General features: G+C 25.4%; 3 protein-coding genes across 7 annotated transcripts; all 3 read left to right on the top strand.

Annotated features, from left to right (window-relative positions):
• Positions 1–513: 513 nt before the first annotated feature.
• Positions 514–8,826, top strand: LOC411672 (neuropeptides capa receptor-like protein). 2 transcript variants are annotated; one of them, NM_001080094.2, is given in 7 exon segments: positions 947–1,293; positions 2,494–2,584; positions 2,699–2,895; positions 3,407–3,649; positions 4,249–4,591; positions 4,739–5,015; positions 8,202–8,826. In NM_001080094.2, coding segments are annotated over 6 exon segments (1,380 nt in total). In that variant the 5' UTR covers positions 947–1,037; the 3' UTR covers positions 4,989–5,015; positions 8,202–8,826.
• Positions 8,198–11,826, top strand: LOC102653961 (acidic repeat-containing protein). 3 transcript variants are annotated; one of them, XM_026439210.1, is made up of 9 exons: positions 8,198–9,668; positions 9,737–9,795; positions 9,893–10,094; positions 10,163–10,332; positions 10,431–10,792; positions 10,854–10,966; positions 11,036–11,143; positions 11,247–11,467; positions 11,684–11,826. In XM_026439210.1, the coding sequence occupies exons 1-9, from the start codon at positions 8,251–8,253 to the stop codon at positions 11,695–11,697; spliced, it is 2,667 nt and encodes an 888-aa protein (XP_026294995.1). In that variant the 5' UTR covers positions 8,198–8,250; the 3' UTR covers positions 11,698–11,826. The 3 variants fall into 3 exon arrangements, with proteins under 3 accessions (XP_026294995.1, XP_026294996.1, XP_026294994.1); XM_026439211.1 differs by lacking the exon at positions 11,684–11,826 and having other exon boundaries at positions 10,686–10,792; positions 11,247–11,677; XM_026439209.1 differs by lacking the exon at positions 11,684–11,826 and having other exon boundaries at positions 11,247–11,677.
• Positions 11,827–12,088: 262 nt separating this feature from the next.
• On the top strand, positions 12,089–18,839 carry LOC412133 (ubinuclein-1). Of its 2 annotated transcripts, XM_006568978.3 has the most exons (12): positions 12,089–12,438; positions 14,438–14,557; positions 14,658–14,759; positions 14,833–15,108; positions 15,188–15,347; positions 15,426–15,858; positions 15,923–16,084; positions 16,195–16,275; positions 16,435–16,470; positions 16,967–17,080; positions 17,156–17,335; positions 17,411–18,839. In XM_006568978.3, exons 1-12 carry the CDS (start codon positions 12,244–12,246, stop codon positions 18,693–18,695), a joined length of 3,144 nt encoding a protein of 1,047 aa, XP_006569041.1. In that variant the 5' UTR covers positions 12,089–12,243; the 3' UTR covers positions 18,696–18,839. The 2 variants fall into 2 exon arrangements, with proteins under 2 accessions (XP_006569041.1, XP_006569043.1); XM_006568980.3 differs by lacking the exon at positions 16,435–16,470 and having other exon boundaries at positions 12,092–12,438.
• Positions 18,840–20,819: the final 1,980 nt, after the last annotated feature.

Raw genomic sequence — 20,819 nt, 5'->3', positions numbered from 1 at the left:
ATAATTTAAATGAGCATTAAATGTATCCTTTGATGTTGTTTTCGACTTTAGGTGATATTAATTGCACGTATCGGTATGATTTAAGATCATTCATAACAACCCAAGTATAAACTTCTAATAACGAAGATCTTAACGAGCTCTTCACGCACAGCTTGGAATTTTCCTCTTAAGGAGATCAAATGATGCCAAATCTTCGCAATGTATTCGAGTAATAACGTTTTCATTCATTTCATTTATTTATTTATTCTTTTTGACGTGATCGAGCGAAATGATCAAGTGAATAAATAAATTTTCGAATATATATATATATATATATATATATATATATATATATATATATATATGTTAAATTATACTTGAAGAAGGGATAAAAGAAAACGAGAATATTCAGAAGAAAATTTTCAATTTTTCGATTTAAATGAAAACTTATCGTCGCTTATCGTCTTATCGGAAGATTCAATTTATCTACGCGTGTAATTTTATATCATTATTCTGGAATACAAAAACATTGAGATGTATCTGCGAATGATAAATTTTTGCAGGTAACAACTTAAATAAAATATATAAAATGTATATATAAAAATTCTTCTTGGTGATGAGAATTAGCGAGATATGTGATATTTTATGTGAAGGGTTCATGTAGATTAAAGCGGAGGGTTGGTTACGTGCGTGGTAGATGGGCGCGAGGAACTCAGGAGCGAGTCGCGACACGTCACTTGTTCACGATCTGGCAAACGGTGCGCTTTTCAGATCATCCCTCGAATGGAGGTGGCGGTGTTATTATCGTAAAATATCTCGTGATATTTTTTTTTTCCAAACGTAATTAATTTTGACGTTAATGATGATGATCGTTAATGAGGAATAATCGTTTGTCGACGAGCGATGAAAAGATTCATACGAAACGAATAATTTATAGAAGGAATTTGTTTTCGAAATAATTTTTTTTAAAGTGAGACAGAACGTTTATTGTTATGTGACTTAAGGGAAAGTAATCGATTTAGTCAATCGCAAACGGTGATGAAATTGATGAATGAATGATGAACGTGTCGGAATATTCGTTTTATGGGAATATTAGCGACGAATTGAGATATTTGGAAAAAGTACGCGGCCCTAAATACTTACCCCTAACGTTGATAGTGCCTATTACTCTCACGTACGTCGTCATCTTTGTAACCGGATTTGTTGGCAATATCATCACTTGCATCGTTATTTGGAGAAATCCGAGCATGCAGACACCGACGAATTATTACCTCTTCAATTTGGCGGTATCCGATTTGCTGTTTCTAATACTAGGTAAGTTTGTTGATGCTCGTTATTTGTTTTTTCTTATTTCAGTGATATTTTATTAATCGATTTAGTTATGAACAAATTATGACAATTACTTAAGTAGAATTTTATTTATTAAATTAATAGCATTAATATTAAAGTATTAATATTGTACGATTTATAAATCTACAATCATCGCTTAAAATAGTTTTGAAGTATATTTTTGACGATTTTGTGATATCGAAACATTAATCATTTATGATTTATGTGCTGTGCTATTCCACTTTGATGCACGTGTAACGTATTGAAATTCGTTTTATTGATAAAAATTACATTCACGCATCATATTCACACTAGAAATGAAAGTTCATAAAATAAATAAAAGAAAAAAAAAAAAAGAAAATAAGAATGTTAATAAGAGTTGACAAATTTTAAGAAAATTTATCTCAAATATTTGTTGCAATATTTGATTTACTTCTTTTCAATATACAATTAATAATTAATAATTTCACTTAATACAAAATTTTACGCAGAATTATAAGATATCGGATAATATTTGCAGAATTGGCACGTATTAAACCGTAATTGTTGGATAATAAATTATCTTCCTTGCTATAATGAACAATTTCGTGTTACAATTTTATTTGTATCGGTTGTTGAGCCACGATCTCTGTAAATAAATTGTTTTGCATCGAAAGTAACAATTACAGTTAATTTATATTTACCGATTTCTGATTTTTTTCTGAGATTATTATTTTGTTTTATTTTTTCTTTTTTCGATTGATTCAAATAGTATAATTTAACGAAATCTGATTTATTAAATAGTAAAAACGAGTATAGTTTGAAAGTTGAATTTTCATAGATAAAATTGTGACAAGAGAAATATTTTTAACATTTCAGAAAATGTTTCTCATTTAAATTATTGAATCTTCTCTTGTTTCTACGTTTGCTTTATTATAAGAAATTTTACTCTTTTCTTCCAATCTAAATTATTTTGAATTATTTGTAAATCGTCGATTTGTAGATCGATCATGAAAAGAAATTGAATAAATAAATTCAATGCGAACGATCTTTATTTCATCGCCACAATTCCATCGTCATTTCATCCTAATGCTAATATGATAATTTCATAAAACGAAACGTGTCAATCAAAGAAAAGCATCAATTCATTTCTATGAAAATGATCATAGCACGCGTATGAGTAGGAATTTTTCGATTGATTTTCAGGTTTACCCTTTGAACTGAGCGTATTTTGGCAACAATATCCATGGCAGTGGGGATTAGGGATATGCAAACTAAGAGCGTACGTCTCTGAAACGTGAGTTGACGATGAAAAATAATGAAAAATAAATAATATTAGAAGCAAATAACGCTAAAGAAAATAAAAAGATATCGAATTTGCATAGAAATACAAGAATTTTCTTTTTTAAAGGTCCTCTTACGTGTCGGTATTAACTATAGTGGCATTCTCAATAGAAAGATATTTGGCAATTTATCATCCTCTTCGTCATTATCGGAGCGGTCTGAAACGTGCTATACGATCTATCTTTGGTGCATGGCTGATAGCTTTAATTTTTGCTATGCCGTTCGCAACTTACGTCGATATCAATTACGTTGAATACCCACAAAGTGAGTTCTTCAGAAAAATTGTATATTTTTATTTTTTGTGGTTTTTTAATCATCATTCATATTAAAAAAAAATTATTTCTTCATATATAATGAAAGTTGATGCAAGAACGAGAAATAATTCTAGATTATTATACAATTTATATATACCATTAGATACATAGGCTAGAAATTTAAACAACTAATAGGGGATAAACGTCATATGAATGTTATACATTCGTATTACAAATGATATTATATGAATATAATTTCCCATTAGGATTGGTACAATATCAGATATTTACTCAATCATATGAACTATATAATTACAGGTACAGTTTATGATCGGAAAAGTCATAATAAAAATATAGTCAATAATAAAAATTTATTGATTCATGAATGGAACAAATGAGAGCAGGTTTACGCAAAATAGAAATATTTTTCGGCATAATTTTGACTATGTATATATATTTCATATATTTCAGTGGTTTTCGATTCTCTTTCGCTGAATCCTTCGCTTCGTTTTCATTTACAGACTCCAAACGAAATTCAGAGGAGTCCGCGATTTGTGCGATGCTGAAAGAAAACATGCCCGAATTTCCTCTCTATCAACTTAGCTGCATTCTCTTTTTCCTCATACCAATGGTGTTTATCGCGGTGCTTTATATTCGGATAGGATTACGAATACAAAATGACAGCCTTGCGGAGAACGTCGAGGGATACGTTCACGGGGAAACGAAACAAGTCCAGTCACGAAAAACCATCACACGAATGCTGAGTAAATGATCAATAATTAAATAAACATCTTCCCGTTCTTTGTATCCATAAATTTTTAATGTGCTCGTAAACATTACAACATTAGTCACACGCGTATATCTTTGCCGCGTAGTAAATATGAGAAATTGATTTAACCATGATGACAGACATTATTCCACATAGATTATATCCTATCAAGGAACGTGTTTTAGAAATTGATGAGGAAACTGACGTTTGAACGTGGATGTCAAACTCTTTGAGATCATCACACCACGAGACAGAATTTTCACCTTGTCGATAATATGTGACAAAAGCTAAACATTTGAAAATAAGAATATTCTTGCTCGCTGGAAATACATTTGAAAATTTTTTTCCTTCTCTAAAATCTTTAATTTTTATTTTAATTTATTCATAAACATTGCCATTTGTTTTCTTTGAAATTCATTGTTAGATTGTTAATATCTCCTATTTTTTTTATGAAAAATTATAAAAAAAAAATCAAAAGATAAAGAGGAAAGAAATAGAATAGTAAGTAAATGAAATTTGATATAAAATATTCACTGATATGAAGAGGCTGAAGCCAGTGATAGAAAGAAATCGTGCTTCGAATTGATTCTACAGGTGCCGTGGTGATCACATTTTTCATCTGTTGGGCGCCGTTTCATGTTCAACGATTATTATATGTGTATGAGGACTCGACGTACGATGACATAAACCAGTGGGTATATCCGCTCACTGGTTGTCTTTACTACTTCAGCACGACTATTAATCCTATCTTGTATAATGTGATGAGCGCGAAATATCGGAACGCTTTTAAAGAAACGTGTCGATGCTCGCCTAGTAATCCATCCATTACCAGAACCGGCCTAAGTAGCGTGAGAGATTCGAGTATAATTTGTGGTGGTAATAAAAGATCTCAGGTTTTTCGTGGAAGAGATGCAAATAGACAAAATAGTTGTAACATGTAAGTTAAATTTCATATATAATTAAAAACATCTCCCTTGTTACTCGTTAATCTCGTATCTCTTTCTACAATTTTCGTGAATTCCGAATTGTTTATTACGTGAAAGTTCATAAACGAATTTAACTTTGGGAATTGTTCCCGAGGCAGATACAACGCATCAAGCCGTATGGAAAACAATTTACGAGGGGAAACACAGTCAAATCATAGAGAAATGGAAAAGCGACAAAGTGTACCTGCAAACGATTTGTTGACAGCGGAAAAGGACAACAACGAAATTGTAACTGCACAGTTTTTAAATCAGTTAAAAAAATCATCAGTTTTGGTGCATACGAAAAATGGACGTCTTAAATATCAAGTATCTGACAATGATATATCTACTAACGAGACACATATTTGATCATGATTGCTGAATCGTAAAAAAAAGGTAAATATAGATATTGTTAACTAAATAATTTCTAATAGTATAAATTATTAATTTCGGGATATTAACATGAAAATATCGTTTATTTTAAACCTTTAAGACAGCGGGTTACTTTTTCAATCCATTAATTTCTAATGACTTATCTTATTAAAATTAATTCACACGTTTCAAAGTTCTTGCATTTGAAATGTAACGAAAAAATATACAATTGAAAAATATTACTTTGATATTCGAATTTTATGTAACGTTTGGAAAAATGTATGATACAACATAAGATATATTATCTTCTAACAAATGTAACCTTAAAATATTTACGATAATAGTATTAAAAGTTATTAAATTTGATATTTCAGTCGAAAAAATTGATGAATTCTTATTACGATTAATTGATATTTAAAAACATAATTTTTTAATAATATTTGAGAAAAATTTTTCAAGGAAAATTATATAAAAATATGGACGATAATACGCATGTAGAATATAATTATATTACAACGATGAAAAATATTATGGATTTAATATGATACTGATTTGATTTTGGTGAATTTTTGATGTTAAATATTGTATATAAATGAATATACACGATAAATAATAGCTTTCTTTCATGTAACACATTATTAATATATTGTATATATATATATATATATATATATATATATATATATATATATATATATAATTGAGTATACATAATCTGTATATATAAATCTATTATACATGTAAACACATCTGAATAGATTGTAATATTATATATATTATTATATTAAACATATTATTATATTTATATTACGATTAATAATTTCAAAACCTTCTCAATATAATTTTTTTGTCAATTCTTTTTTTTAATACAATTTTGCACATATATATTATGATTTAAAAAATATGTTTGCAGACAATATTTAACAATTCTAAGATTTGGATTAAAAAAAAATTCCATTCTTTTGTTTATAGTTTTTTTTATTATTATTCTTTATTTTGAGATTTGTAAAACATGAAATTTTTTCAAGCAAAACTAACAAAAAGAGCAAAGATCTTTATAATATTTAATTAATATTATATATTATATATATTAATATTATAAAGATCTAACAAAGATCTTTATAAATATTTTCTCATTATGATATTTAATAAAAAATATATGATCAAATATATTACATACATATAATATAATATATATCAATCAAAAATCAAACTTAAAATTTTCATAATTTTGTTATTAAGATTTTCAAAATCAAAAACTTTATGATTAAATCAAAAAGTTTTAATGAAAACCTTTGCAAAATTTAATTTACCTTATAGAAATTAAGTGTTAAAATGTTATTTAATTGAATGTTAAAAATAAGAGAAAAAACAAATAAATTTACTTTGAAATATAAAACGTGTATTGTCATTACTTTTATGTTTATATCAAAAAACAATATAAAACTTTTGCTATAATTTTTCTATTGATACAACTATCTTATTATATTTTAATAAAAGTTAATTTAAAGAATTTTTTTTTATCTAGTTTATTTTATTACTTATTAATATTCATTAAAATATTAATTCTTTTTTTTTAACGAATTTTTTTGACGAAATTGTTAAAATTTAAAACTTTTAATGAAATTCATAATATTTATTCAGATATTATGAATACTTAATATTATTTTATTTCTGATAAAATTTATTTCGATTTAATTTTGGCTACTTATTTGAATTCTAATTTTTGCAATAGACGATTAACAATTTATGATATGAGATAATGATTAGTAAAATTAGTAAATTATTTAAAGAAATATTTTGAATGACTATAATAAATTATAATCAATGCAAATTATTCTATTTTCATTAAGTTTTCTATCATAAATGATTACGTTTTTCATATCACATAATATATCATTAGTAATATGATTTTGAGCACTTAAATCAACTTTTCAAAACTCATGAAAACAATTCAAAACTAATATCTGGAGTTATTATCTAGATTGATGTCAAATCTCTTCTCAACGAAAAAAATGATATAATCAATTTTGTTCAATTTAGAAAATACAATAATAAATAACAATTCATTTATAGAACTAATTTTATTGAAGAGATCTATTTTCAAAGTTGTGACGAAATGTTTTATTAACAAATTGGAAAATTCAATTTCAATCTTTAATCATATCGAAGATAGTTCGATATTTCGATTATATATTTATATTAATATGTTTCATAACAATTTTATTATTACATATGATTATATTATGAGATCTGATATATATATTTTCTGCATGTTTTATAATCATTTTTGAATTCAATTATGTCATCTATACTATTTCTTCATTAAAAAGAGATATTAATCAATCATAGCTATTAATTTTCTAAGAAATTATTAAGTTTTTTCTATTTAATTAAATAATTTAATGATGGTAATTACAAATAATGTAAGTAATTATATAATTTTTTATCTTTATTATTCATTATTACAAATATTAAATTTAATATTTCATTCAAGATTATAAAATAAAACTTATATTTCATTTTAAATAAAAATTTAATTTTAATTTCAATTATTTTTAGTGCAATTTTATGCTGAATATTTTATGTTAATGAGAATAATATTAAAATGGTAAAAAAGTTTTTATCACTTTTGATACGTAATATATATTGATATGTGTAAATAAGATGCATTGAATAGTAGATCTATGTTATAATTTATCTATGACTTATAACATTCTAGTTCTTTTTTGATGTTAATAGTTGGCTATACTGATATAAAATTTTAACGTACTTATTCAAATGTGAATAGTGAATAGTGAATAGTGACTATTATTCTCAATTTTATATATTTTATATTTTATTTTGACGTAATATATATATGCAAAATAAAATTTGGCAAAAAACTGTTTTATTTTATAATACAATAAAACTTTTAAAGTGATTATTATATTATTTCTTTACATTTTTATAAATGTATATCATAACTTTAATTTCACTCTTCAATTTCACTATTTGTTTTTGTTTACACGTGTGTTTTTTTATTCATATGAGAATATTTTAAACAGCATATAGAAATATAATAAAATATTTAGACTATTTAGATTTATTAAAAAATGTATATTTGATTACAGTAAGTAATTTTATATTTTATATAAATATATATGTATATATATTTTGTATGTAAAGTTAAATTTTTTTAATAATTTTAATAGAAAATAATTCTTGTAGCAAATATAAAGCATAATTTGAAGACTGTAACAAAAATGATGATGTAAAAATGGAATTTAATACAAAAATGACAGAATCTTTTCATGATTCTCAAAATTTTCATTTAAAATTGTCACAAGATTCTAATATATCTGATACTCAAGATGTTAATGATGCAGATATAATAATAATGAGTAATTCCAGTTCTAAATCAACTTGTTCTATACCTAAATATGTCATAGGATCAACATCACATAATCATCCTATAACAAATAATACTATTTATATTGAAGATTCTTCAGATTCTGATTCCATAGATATTGCAAGTGAAAAATATTTCCAATCTTGGAGAGCAAATAAAAAATCCTATTTTATTAATAATTTTCAAGAAAGAAAAGATATTCTAAAAAAAAATATATTGCCTATATCTGATGACTTTTCATCTAGTAGTAGTGGACAAGAATATATAACAACTTCTAAGAGGACAAACAGTAGTTATATCAGTAGTTGTACCACAGAAAATAGAGTTAATGATATATCAGAAAGAAATATTCAATGCAATACTAATTCTACTGATATTAATAATTTGAAAAATTCTAATAATATTACTCAATTACCTAAAACCATATCTCATATTAATAGTGATTTAAAAAAAAAAATTTCAAAAGAAGATACTAAAAATATTATAAAAAATATAAAATCTACACGAATAATATATGAATCACCTAAAATTCAAAAAGAAAAAAATGTGATATCTAATAAAGAAATAGATAACAATATTATACATCCAGCTATTTCACCTAAAAATAATTTAAAAACAAATATATTTATTGATGAAACTCAAGAAGATTCTGAAAGTGATATTATTCAAGATTCTCAAGTAAATCTTACACATTCTTATAAAACTCGTGTGGATAAATTTTTAAATGCACCATGTATAGAAAAAGATACATCTATTAAACTATCAGAAAGAAAAAGAAAACAAATTTCACAATGGCTTATGACAAATTTACCTGATTCTCAAAGTGATAGTTCACTTGATATTGTGCCTCTTAGTAATAAACATGATAAAAGTTCTGGAAATAGTAGTTTGGAAAGATTAGAAATGAATTATGAAACTCCAAACAATAGAGGAAAAATAAATCAATTACCTAATGAAAGTAAAATTATAAATTCAAAATGCAATAAAACATCTAATCCCACAGTATTACATCAAACTATAATAAATGAATTTGTTCAAAAAACAAAAAATAATGAATTCCATACATCACACAAAACTCATACTAATGATAAATTTTCAATTCCAATAAATACTTCAACAAATACACCTCAAAATATAGATATTAGGGACTGTGCAGATATATTAGATAAATTATATGGTAAATCTTGGCGCAATAAAGCTGATATATTGTTTCCAAAATCTGAACCAAGAATTAATACAATTAAACAAGCAACTACTACAAAAAATAGAGCTGTTCAAACTGAAAGGTGATTACAATTAATATATTATAATTATACATTAATAATAAATAACATTTATAAATTTATTGTTACAGAAAGATAATAAATAGAGAAAGATTGTATATATCAGATTCAGATAGTTCTAGTAACACATGTAAGTAATTATATTATAGATACTTGTATTCATTAAATTGTATTTTACATTTATTTTAAAAAGATAGTTTTAATAATTTTAAATACAATTTATATAGCTTTAAAGGATTTAAAATTACAAAATCGATCAAAAAAGAAAAGTGTACGGAAAAATATGAAACGAAAAGATGATACTTTTATAAATGATCAAACATCATCAGGAAGTGAAAATGAAAGTTTATATTATACTGCATTAACACATCCAAGAGTATCACAAAATAGTACACAATCGAAAACAGTATTTCCATCGATTGTACAGCGGTAATAATTGATTTATAAACAGTTTATAATGAAAAAAATCTTTTTAATAACATTATTTTATTTTTCAGAGCTATTAAAATATGTGATACAGATTCTGAAGATAATGATGATATAGATAACAGTAATCAAATATTTAACATAAGAGGAAGGAAGTTATTCAACAATGAAAGTGAAGATTCAAGCACTAGTGAATTTGATCCTGGTGATGAAATACCACCAAAATCTACAATTAAGAAAGGTATATATATATATATATAAAACAAATATAATATATTATATGCATAAATTATATGATTACATAAAGATTTATATATTAGATTGTATGTATATTTCTAGATTTTATTAAAACTATACAAGAAATACCTAAATCAAAGACACAAAATAAATTAACTTCTGACAATTCAAACTATAAAAAACATAAAAGCTTCTTAGCATCTTTAAGTGAAAATGTTCCCCTTACTAATATACATCCAGATGCTAAGAAATATAGATTAGATTATAAAAATAATAAGGAAAATTTATGTAAATATTTGTACAATCTATATAATGACAAAGTATTTGATAATGAATTACCAGAAGATATGTTAATAGAATGGAATGTTCGTATGAGAGGAACTGCTGGTTTTTGTTATAATAAGAAATCAGTAAAATCACTCGGTGGTATTGTAAAATCATCACGAATAGTTTTAGCAACAAAGGTATATTTATATATTTTTTAAACACAATTACTAAAATATGCATTAAAAAAATTATATATAGATTTTAGATACTCCAGATAGACTTAGAGATACTTTAATTCATGAAATGTGCCATGCAGCTGCATGGTTAATAAATGGAATCTCTGATGGACATGGACCATTTTGGACAAAATGGTATATTATTTTAAGTATAATTAATATTTATTATTTATTTAACAATTATTTTAATTAGTAGTATTTTAGGGCTAGTAAAGCTATGAAAATATTTCCTGAATTACCACCAATAAGAAGATGTCATGATTATAAAATTAAAACTAAATTTACATATAAATGTATAAATTGTGGATACAGGTATAATACTTTGTATATAATTATGCTTTGAAATATATATGTGTATGTGTGTGTAAATAATTTTGAAATATATATTAATTTAACTTTTTAAACTTTATTATAGTATTGGAAGACATTCTAAATCTCTGGATATTGAAAAGAAACGATGTGGACATTGCTATGGAAAATTTGAGTTATTATTAAATAAAACAACAAAATCTGGAACTGTACAAATGCAAACACCAAAGAGAGAACCTTCAGCATTTGCACTTTATGTAAAAGAAAACTATAATTCTGTAAAAAAAGAACGTAATATAGGACATGCTGCAGTAATGAAACTTTTAGGTCAGCAATTTTCAGCAATTAAAATTGCAAAAAAACAAGAAAATATTGAAAATAATCCAAATATTATTAATTAAATAAGTTAATTAAAATTATATTTAGCATTTTTTAAAATTTTATTATTTTATTTAGAGATTATGTATTTCAGATACTTTGACTATTCATATTTAATATGATTATTTTATAATTTATATAACTGACATGATTTTACCATTGCAGGCATTGGAATGTAAATTATGAAACGAAATGTTTATTATAGACAGGATAAATAATATTTGTAGTCATAATTTAGTATAATTAGATTATGTAGACGTAATTGCGATTTATTATCAATTTGTAATTGAAATTTTATAATAAATGATATATACAATTATCATACCTTTATTTTAATTAATAGAGAAATATAATCCATATAGAGAATGATTAAATTATCTTATAATTTAATAAAAATTGCTTATTGTTATAATAACATATATTAATGCGTAAAATTAATTAATTAGTTTTAATTTCCAATTTATTGAAATGATTGAACTTGTTTTCATATAAAATATTGAGACTCTTTAATGAAAACGTACCTTAAGACTACTTGCATTTCAGACGCATGCGTTAAATTCACGGTGTGGCGGCGGCATCAACAGCGCACTCTAAAAACAGTCGAGCCGAAGATGGCGACGTGCGAGTGGCGGTGTCGGTGCGGTGTTTAAGAGAGAGGACCATGTTGTTACCGCAGTGTTCGCAGTGTTTCCATAATCCGCGTTGAGTTCGGTGCAAATGTAGGAATGTCAGAAGCTAAAAGGGTACCTTTGCAGACCTTGGAGTTTCCGGAGTCCTTGGGCTACGCCACAAAAAAGGAAAAAAAAGGGGAAAAGGGCAAACAGCTCGCGCCCTCCTTCCGCTTTACACTTACCCTGCCAGAGTCGAACGAGAAGGCATGTCCTGAGTTCAACTATGCACAACTCCTCAAAGCAGCCGAGGTCAGTTCTTCCTTTCACTCGTTAATCTATCGAACAGAAAATGAAACCTATGATACCTATCCATACGGTCACGTTTACTAACACATTTAGTTTGATACAAACACCGGTTATGATTTCATTTTATATACACACTTTGACAAGAAACTGCAAAAATGCCAATGGAATCGCCCATTTTCAGAGTACATGAAACGAAGAGAACTTGTATCCGTTATTCAAGTGAATTTACATGTCCCAGCTACTGCGCGAATTCTTACAATTTTGTAATATATATTTTTGTTATTTACGTATATTTTTTGCTAGGATATATTAATATTATATCTAAATTCATAAAAAAAAGTATGATCAATTCGAAGCCATCGAATAGAAACGTCACAACGCATTACCGGTGGACGTTCGTGTTAACGTATGTTAACATTGCTAACATGAAATACCGTATGTTTGATGTTTCATTTTAAACATGATTATGAACGAGTGTTTAACATTCGTTTTCATGACAATCATTATTCTATATATGTAAAAAATAATGGACTTACTAGAATATTTTAATATTATTTGAAATTAGAAATTCACCAAAATGATACACATCTTACTTTAAAAACATCTTTATCAGACTATAATATTTTCATTAATATTTTTTTATTTTTGTAAATAACAATTTAATCTGTATCTTATCTTAATGATCTGTATATATATTCTATATATATATATATAGAATCATTATTACTTTTAAGATCGATGCATCAAAAGAGAACGTGATTGTCGATATGTATGAAACACATTGCATTTCAAATTAAATGAATATTGTAAAATACACTTATTTTCTACTATTTTCTTTATTTTTATATCATTATTTATTTTATTTCTATCACTATATTATCTTTTTTTAATATTTATTAAAATGTATAAATTATTTGCATTATTCCAAAAAAAAAAAAGGGAAAAAACCTTTAAATTAAAAAAATTTAATTAGTTTAAAATGATTCTCATTTCAATTATAATTTTTAAGATTTCGTTGAATTTTTTGCAAAAAAATTATATGTTATAATTTTCATATTTACAATAAAATATGGAAATGACAATTTTTATTTTTATATAATATTTGTTATAAATATAAAAACAGTTTCTCTAAAATTTGCATATTTAAATATATTAAATTTTATATATATTATACTTTTTATGAAAAAAATTATTTTTTTATCTATATTATGATATCACATATAAAATAAACTCATTTTATATAAAAAAAATATATATATATTATTATTATATAAATTTATTTTACATTATTCAAATTTTTGTAATAAATTTTTCTTTTTAATAATAATATATATAATTATATAATTATAAAAATTCAATATGTAATATATTTGAAATAAGATTATTAATTTAGATATAATTTATATATATATATATATATATATATATAATTCCAATTTATTGATAATTATATTTTTGTTACGATCAATCACACGTGGTAGCGTCTCTCATATTAGGAGAGTAGAAGATAACAAGGAGTTACGCGTCCCAAAAGAAAGAACAGTAGTGACAATCTGTATATAGTATGTGCTCCTGATATGAATGAACAGTTTATGCTCTCTTTCGAATCAATTCATCCTTCTTTTTTTGTATTCATATTTCTGAATATGTATTTCATATATAGTATATTATATTATATATCAATATTTAATTGATGAAATAATTTTTTATTTAAATGTTTATCAACAAATAAATTATAAAAATGTTAATTTATTTTTATGATATATTTAAATATGTAAATCTTATACATCGAAATGTTTTAAATGATAAATCTATAAAATATTAAAAATATAAAAATTTATAAAATGTATATGCAAAATAAGTTTTTAATAAAATATTAAAAGCATTTTCATTAAAACATTAAATGAAGTTAAATTCATAATCTTTGAACATATTAAAAATTGATGTTTAAATTCAATTAATTTATAATATTCAGTATAATAAAAATAAATTTTTTTTATAGAAAAAACGTAGGAAAGAATTGAAACGGGGAGATGAAAATGCCAGCAATGGATTATCTTTCGATGACGATGATGATGATGATAAGCTTCGAGATATGGCAAGACGGTTTGAAGCGAAATATGTATGTAAAACGTAATTTTTTAAAAATTTATAATAATTCCAGTACGTTTCGAATTATGAAAATTTATTCTTATTATCTATGGAAATTTTAAATTTTGCAGGGAACTTCTACTATGGGCAGGAAACGACATAAATATGATGATTATGTGGATTTGGGAGCTGGATATGATGAAAATGATTCTTTTATCGACAATACCGATGCAGTATGTAATATATTTAAATATTATTGTTATTTAATATATATTTAGCATATTATATATCATTTAATGATTTTAGTATGATGAAATTGTACCAGAAGAGATGACCACAGCACATGGAGGATTTTATATTAACTGTGGAGCTCTTGAATTTCGGACAACAGATCGGCATTTATTGGTTCATAATAATAACAATAATAATAATAATAATCAAAGTAATGACGACGAAAGTAGTGAAAGTAGTGAAGAAGATACAGAGGATGTGGATAGTCCAAAAAGATCAGAAAAACGAAATCTTAGTTCATCAGATGAAGATGATACTGAAGATATCACTGGTGATCAACCAAGAAATAAAGTAATTGAAATTATAATATAATATTATTATTTTTATTGTAATAATATATTAAATATTTTTATTTTTTTTATTTTTTTAGAAACAAAAGATAGATGAAAATGGTGAAAAGAAACAGAATCATGAAAATATTATTAAAAAGAAGAAGAAACAACAAAATTCTCAAGATCAACAAAATTTTCAACAAGATAGAGATACTTTAAGCAGACGGAAAGAAAAAGGAGAAACTACAGATGCTGAAGGTAATATATACATAATATTATAATATAATAATATGATATAATATATTTATTTTTATAATAATATAATATAATTTTCAGTTTCAGAAGATCAAGAAGATAAAAAGAAATCTGATAAAATAGATACACAAAAAAATAAAAATACATCAGATAAAAAATTTGATATAAAAAAATTTGAAAAAAAGACATCAAATAGTAATGGTTATGATACAAAAAAATTAGAGCTAAAAAAATTAGGTGGTAAAGATAGTAACATTGATGATGCAATAGAAAGTGTAGTTAATGCTGCAAGAGTTGAAGATGAATCAAGTAGAGATACAACAGATTCCGGTAAATCTCGGTGTATAGGTACAGAATCAGAATGTGATGATATCGATAAAGAAGAAGCACCATTACCTGATTCTCTTCCAGAAAATATTGTAGAAATAGTTAATAAGTTAAAAGCATGTGCTGAAAACAATAAAGAAGGAAAAGCTAAATTTTTTAATGCAGCAGTGAATGCATTATTGTTGAGGTAAGAGGATTGAAATTTAATATTTCAATCTTTAAAAAAATAAGTTTCAGAATTTTTGTTTCAGTTTAGAGAAAAAATTGAGGGCACTTCCTTCTTCGAGTTTAAGATTAGAAACATATGGTCATCTCGCACGATTTTTACCATGTAGTAAAGTAGCACTTCAAAATAGAGCAAAGAAATTATTTGTGCAGGATGTGGATTATAAGACTAGAGATCTTATAAAAAGGTAATTCTATATGTATATATTAGAAATTTAATTTATATACATTTTTTATGATTTTATTTATATTTTATTTATATTTTATTTAATAATTATTAATGTGAATATCATTGTAGGCTAAAAACAGTGATTGATGAAATAATGCCATCTGTAGTATGCAAATATGTAGATGAATGCCAAAAAGTGGCTGAAGGAAAGTAAGTATTCTTTGTAAATGTTTTTTATTGACAATAAAGAAAAAAATTAATAAATTTATAAAAAAATTAGAATTAATAAAATTTTTGTGTGATTTTATATAAATTAAATATTTATATAATCTTGAATGGGAACTTACATAATAATCTTTTATTTCTTAGTCCTCATTTATACTGGGATATATACCGGTACTGTTGGTAAGGTGCCCCTCGTAAGAGGAAACCTTTTCTATTTTTACCTTTCTGATTATTATCTTTTGTTTCTTTGATCTTTTCTAGTTTCCCTTTCTTTATTCATGCTTATATATATATATGCTATCTCTTTCTCAATATTTCTTATTTTTGAAAAAATAGTTCTTATGTTGATAGTTCTAAATTAAAAAAAATTTTATTTTACTATTCTTGTTGAGATAGCAAAAATGCGGGGCTTATCATCAGTATCAGTGTTTAATTTATCATAAATATCATCCTTTTTGTCAAACAATAAAATTAAGTTTATTGAAAATTTAATAATCACACATTCACTATTTCATACATTTCTTATCTAGGGTTTCATGACAAAAAGAGAAAGTTCTCAGATTATGAAATTATATCACAATAAATACTGATCATCATTTTTTTCATCATCGTGTCATAAATTTTTAAAAAATTTTTTCATTTTTCTTTATTTATAGTCTATATCTTCATTTTTCAGGGAAATAGAAGGCTCGCCTGAAGATGTTGAGAGTTCTGATGACGAGGGTGTTTGTGAAGATGCAGATAAATCGAAAATTCCTAGGAAGCGATTTCCTTGGACTGAAGAAGCAAAGTTAATATTTTAAAATGAATATAATACATTACATATATCCAAAAGACATTGTATACATTTTTTTTTTTTTTACAGAAAACTTGTTTCTGAAATCGCAAGTATAAAGAGTCAATGTTACAATGTTTTAAGACCAAGAAAATTAGATATGTATACTTATGTTGGATCTTTTATGGTTCGTCAAGTATTACCATTATGGCCACGTGGCTATATGACCACACATGCTTTATTAAAGTTTGTTGGTGAAGCTGAACCTACGTAAGTAGCATGCAAATTTGAATATATAATTTTTTCTGAAATTATATATGTTATCCAGAAATGATTTGTTTTTAGTACAAAAAAGAAAACAAAAAAATTGAAAGAAGTTGGTAATGGTAATACTACCAGTTCAGAAAATGTGATCTACAATTCTGCGAGAGTTGAAGCATCAAGTATAAGTGCTACTTTTTCACAAGAGAAAGTCTCAGGAGGTGCATCTAAAATCCAAAATGTAACAGAAAATTCTACTAGTTACAAACAAGGAACTACAAAATCAAGTGATAGTATAGAGAAAAAGCAACATAGTATAAAGAATAAAGATAAAACTAAAGACACTGGCAATTCGGGACAATATCACGAAAATTCAACAGTTTTATCTAATAATTCCAGTGTAGGTAAAATTTCTGTTGTGCCTACAGCTCAATTAATGGCTCAGAAACCTATTAAAAATCAAATGGAGAAAATTAATTTAATGGACCTAGTTAATAGTTCTCTTTCTATTACACCAGTTAATGATTTTCATAAATCATCTACGAAACTGAATGAAAATAAAAAGGATATAGTTTCTATTACTGCTTACTCTGAAACTTCAAATGTTCTTCCAAATACAAATGAAGTGCCTCAAAGTGGACATCATTCCGTACACAGACAGGAAGCTTCATATTCATGTACGCAATCACAACATTCTAATTATTCCACATCAAATCAATCATCTTCACTTTCAAAAACGGTATCTCTAAAACATAGATTATTGAATGAAAATACTGATATAAAGAATGATAAAAAATTAGAAGATAAAGATATTGATTTGGTTAATAAGACTGAAAAAAGAGATAAAAAGCGGGAGCGATGTGTTGAAAGTAAACACAAATCGCATGATGTTAAGAAAAAGAAAAAAGATCAAAAGGTATTAGATAAACAATTAGGATATGTTAATTCGGATGTAGTGCCTATACAGCAACAGCAGCAACCATCACTTACAAAAGAAGAACAAGAACAAAGACAAAATGAAGAAACAATTGCTGCTACTAATTATTTAAGTCAAATTTTTAACGACGACGCATCTTCAAGGGGAATATCTGATAAACGAAAAGACGCTGGACTTATTTTAGATGATTTAGTAAATAATGCGGTACAACCGTCAGAACAAGAAAAAGATGTTCAAATGGTGATGAGATCGTTAAAAGAATTACAAGAATTACAAGAAATGAAATACTCACCGAGTAATTCACCAATTAATAGTAATATACAAAAATCTAACAAATCGAATACACAATGTGCTACTTATCAAGATGAATATTCACGCTTATATTTAAAAAAAGACGTTAAACTTAAATCTAAAGAAGAATCACAATGGTAATATTATCAGATAGTGTACACTATAGACGTAAATTATGTTAAACAGGATGAAAATGCCAGTGAACAGATAATAATTTCATAGAGACCTATAGGCGGATTTTTCAGTAGATCTGTATTATTTTTGATGATAAATTAGTGTGAAATTGATCAGAACTTCTTCCATTAGTCGCGATATTATGGACGACCAAAATCATATGCAACTAATATAGCGTGCCGCGATCACATTGTATCGCACCAATTTTTAAATATTTTAACAAACCGCCAAATTGTGTAAATATATTCATTCGTAGTAATTTGAAAATGCGCATGTACAAAGTAAGCGTAAATTATGGAAGTATGTTAATCGTATAAACACTTGTAAATAAGTTAACGTCCATTCATCGCTGTGAATGGGGTGGTCTGAAATTTTTTTATTATAAGCATATTGCTGTTTGACGATTTTAATATAAGTCTACCAACAATAATTAAAAATCTTTGATATGTGATAGATCGCATATTAATGTTTTATAAAAAAAATTTAGTTGTGAAGTGTTTTTCTTAATTTTGCGTACTGCCAGAATATAAGAAATGAAAAAATAAAAAATTTATTTTTTCACAATATCATCTAATATATAATAAATATCTAACCACCCTAAATCACAGAGCGATAAAGAATGTTTTGAACGGTGTTCCTTTTGCGCACGAACGGCTATTATGATTTTATGACATCATAATAAAGAACAATGGTAATGTGTGTGTGTATATTTTTTGATATGTATTCGGAAAATCTTTGCCTTCCAAATTATTAATTTATGTGACTTATAAGCAAATTATCTTATTTGCTTGTTAAATAAAATGGCAGATATTATGGCAAATTACTGTAGATTTTGCGCAGTTTATAAAAAGAAAAAAAATAGTCAAACATGTGTTTAATATTTAATTGTCTACTTTTAAAAGCTTTAGCTAGAACAATTATTAAATTGCGTTTACAAATTATAACTTGTATAATTGGTATGTAACTTCATTAAACTTGTTGATTTTAATAATCAGAATGTAAGAGCGAATGTGCGTGAAAGTACTGTTTTAGAAAGAGCTACGATATTTTTGGAACACGAAGATAATTAGTGATTGTATTATATACCACACCTTTTTCCCCTCTAATCTTACCCACATGATACTTAGAATATAATTAAGCGTCTTGTATAATTCTTCATTCGAGAATTTCCACAAAGACGACTTAAAATATAAGTTTTGAATATTTTTTACATTATCGATATATTTCTTACCTTACCTATGTCCGATAAGTATATTGTAGATGTGCCTCCAACAACATTTAAAAGTTGTAAATATTATGTGATATACGTACGAATAATTTATTTCAAGCTTTTTTTGTATTATTTGTAAGTTTTAACATATTAAAGGAATTCTAAAATAATGAGTGTTTTAAACAGAATAAATAGAAAACAAAAAAAGATGAAACATATTGTTTCTATTCTTAAAAATTTTCAATAAAACGCATTAATTTAATAGTGATTTTTATACAATTAATTAAAATATTTATAGATTCCGTGAGATATTTATTTCACTTCATTGATTGATGGGCTAATTTAATGCGTAAATATAAAAAAAGGTCATGCATTCATTCATTCTACGGATTTTTTTCACTTATGCATACAGGATGCATTTAATTCTGTGACTTGAACAATAACATTTGCATTTATATAATTGATTAAATCTACTGAAACAAACAAACTGTCTATTGACATGTTTTTTATTTGATATATTGTGCTTTTCTTCTTTATTCAATATAGTTTTTGTATATTTGATCGAATCGCTCTACAAAATCAAAACGAACAATTTAGATCATTTTTAGCAGACATCGTACAAAATAAAAGATCAATGCAGAGAATGTAATTTTAGATGAGAAGAAGATAAGGCAACTCCGTTTATAACAAAGGGCAGTTAGGATTTAATGAACATAAGCAAGATGAAAAAAAATATGGCAATCATGATACAGCTCGTAAAGGATACAACAATGGACGACATAGTTTAGGAGAATCTGAAGTCGTCGATCATGAAAAAAATTCTTTTGAACAACATAGTAATGGATATTACAAAAAAGGACATCACAGGACCGGTTTCACTA

This window comes from Apis mellifera, linkage group LG2, assembly GCF_003254395.2.
Source record: "Apis mellifera strain DH4 linkage group LG2, Amel_HAv3.1, whole genome shotgun sequence".
Lineage (NCBI taxonomy): Eukaryota > Metazoa > Arthropoda > Insecta > Hymenoptera > Apidae > Apis > Apis mellifera.
Note: the sequence above shows the minus strand (reverse complement) of the source record. Positions and strands in the feature narration are given on the sequence as shown.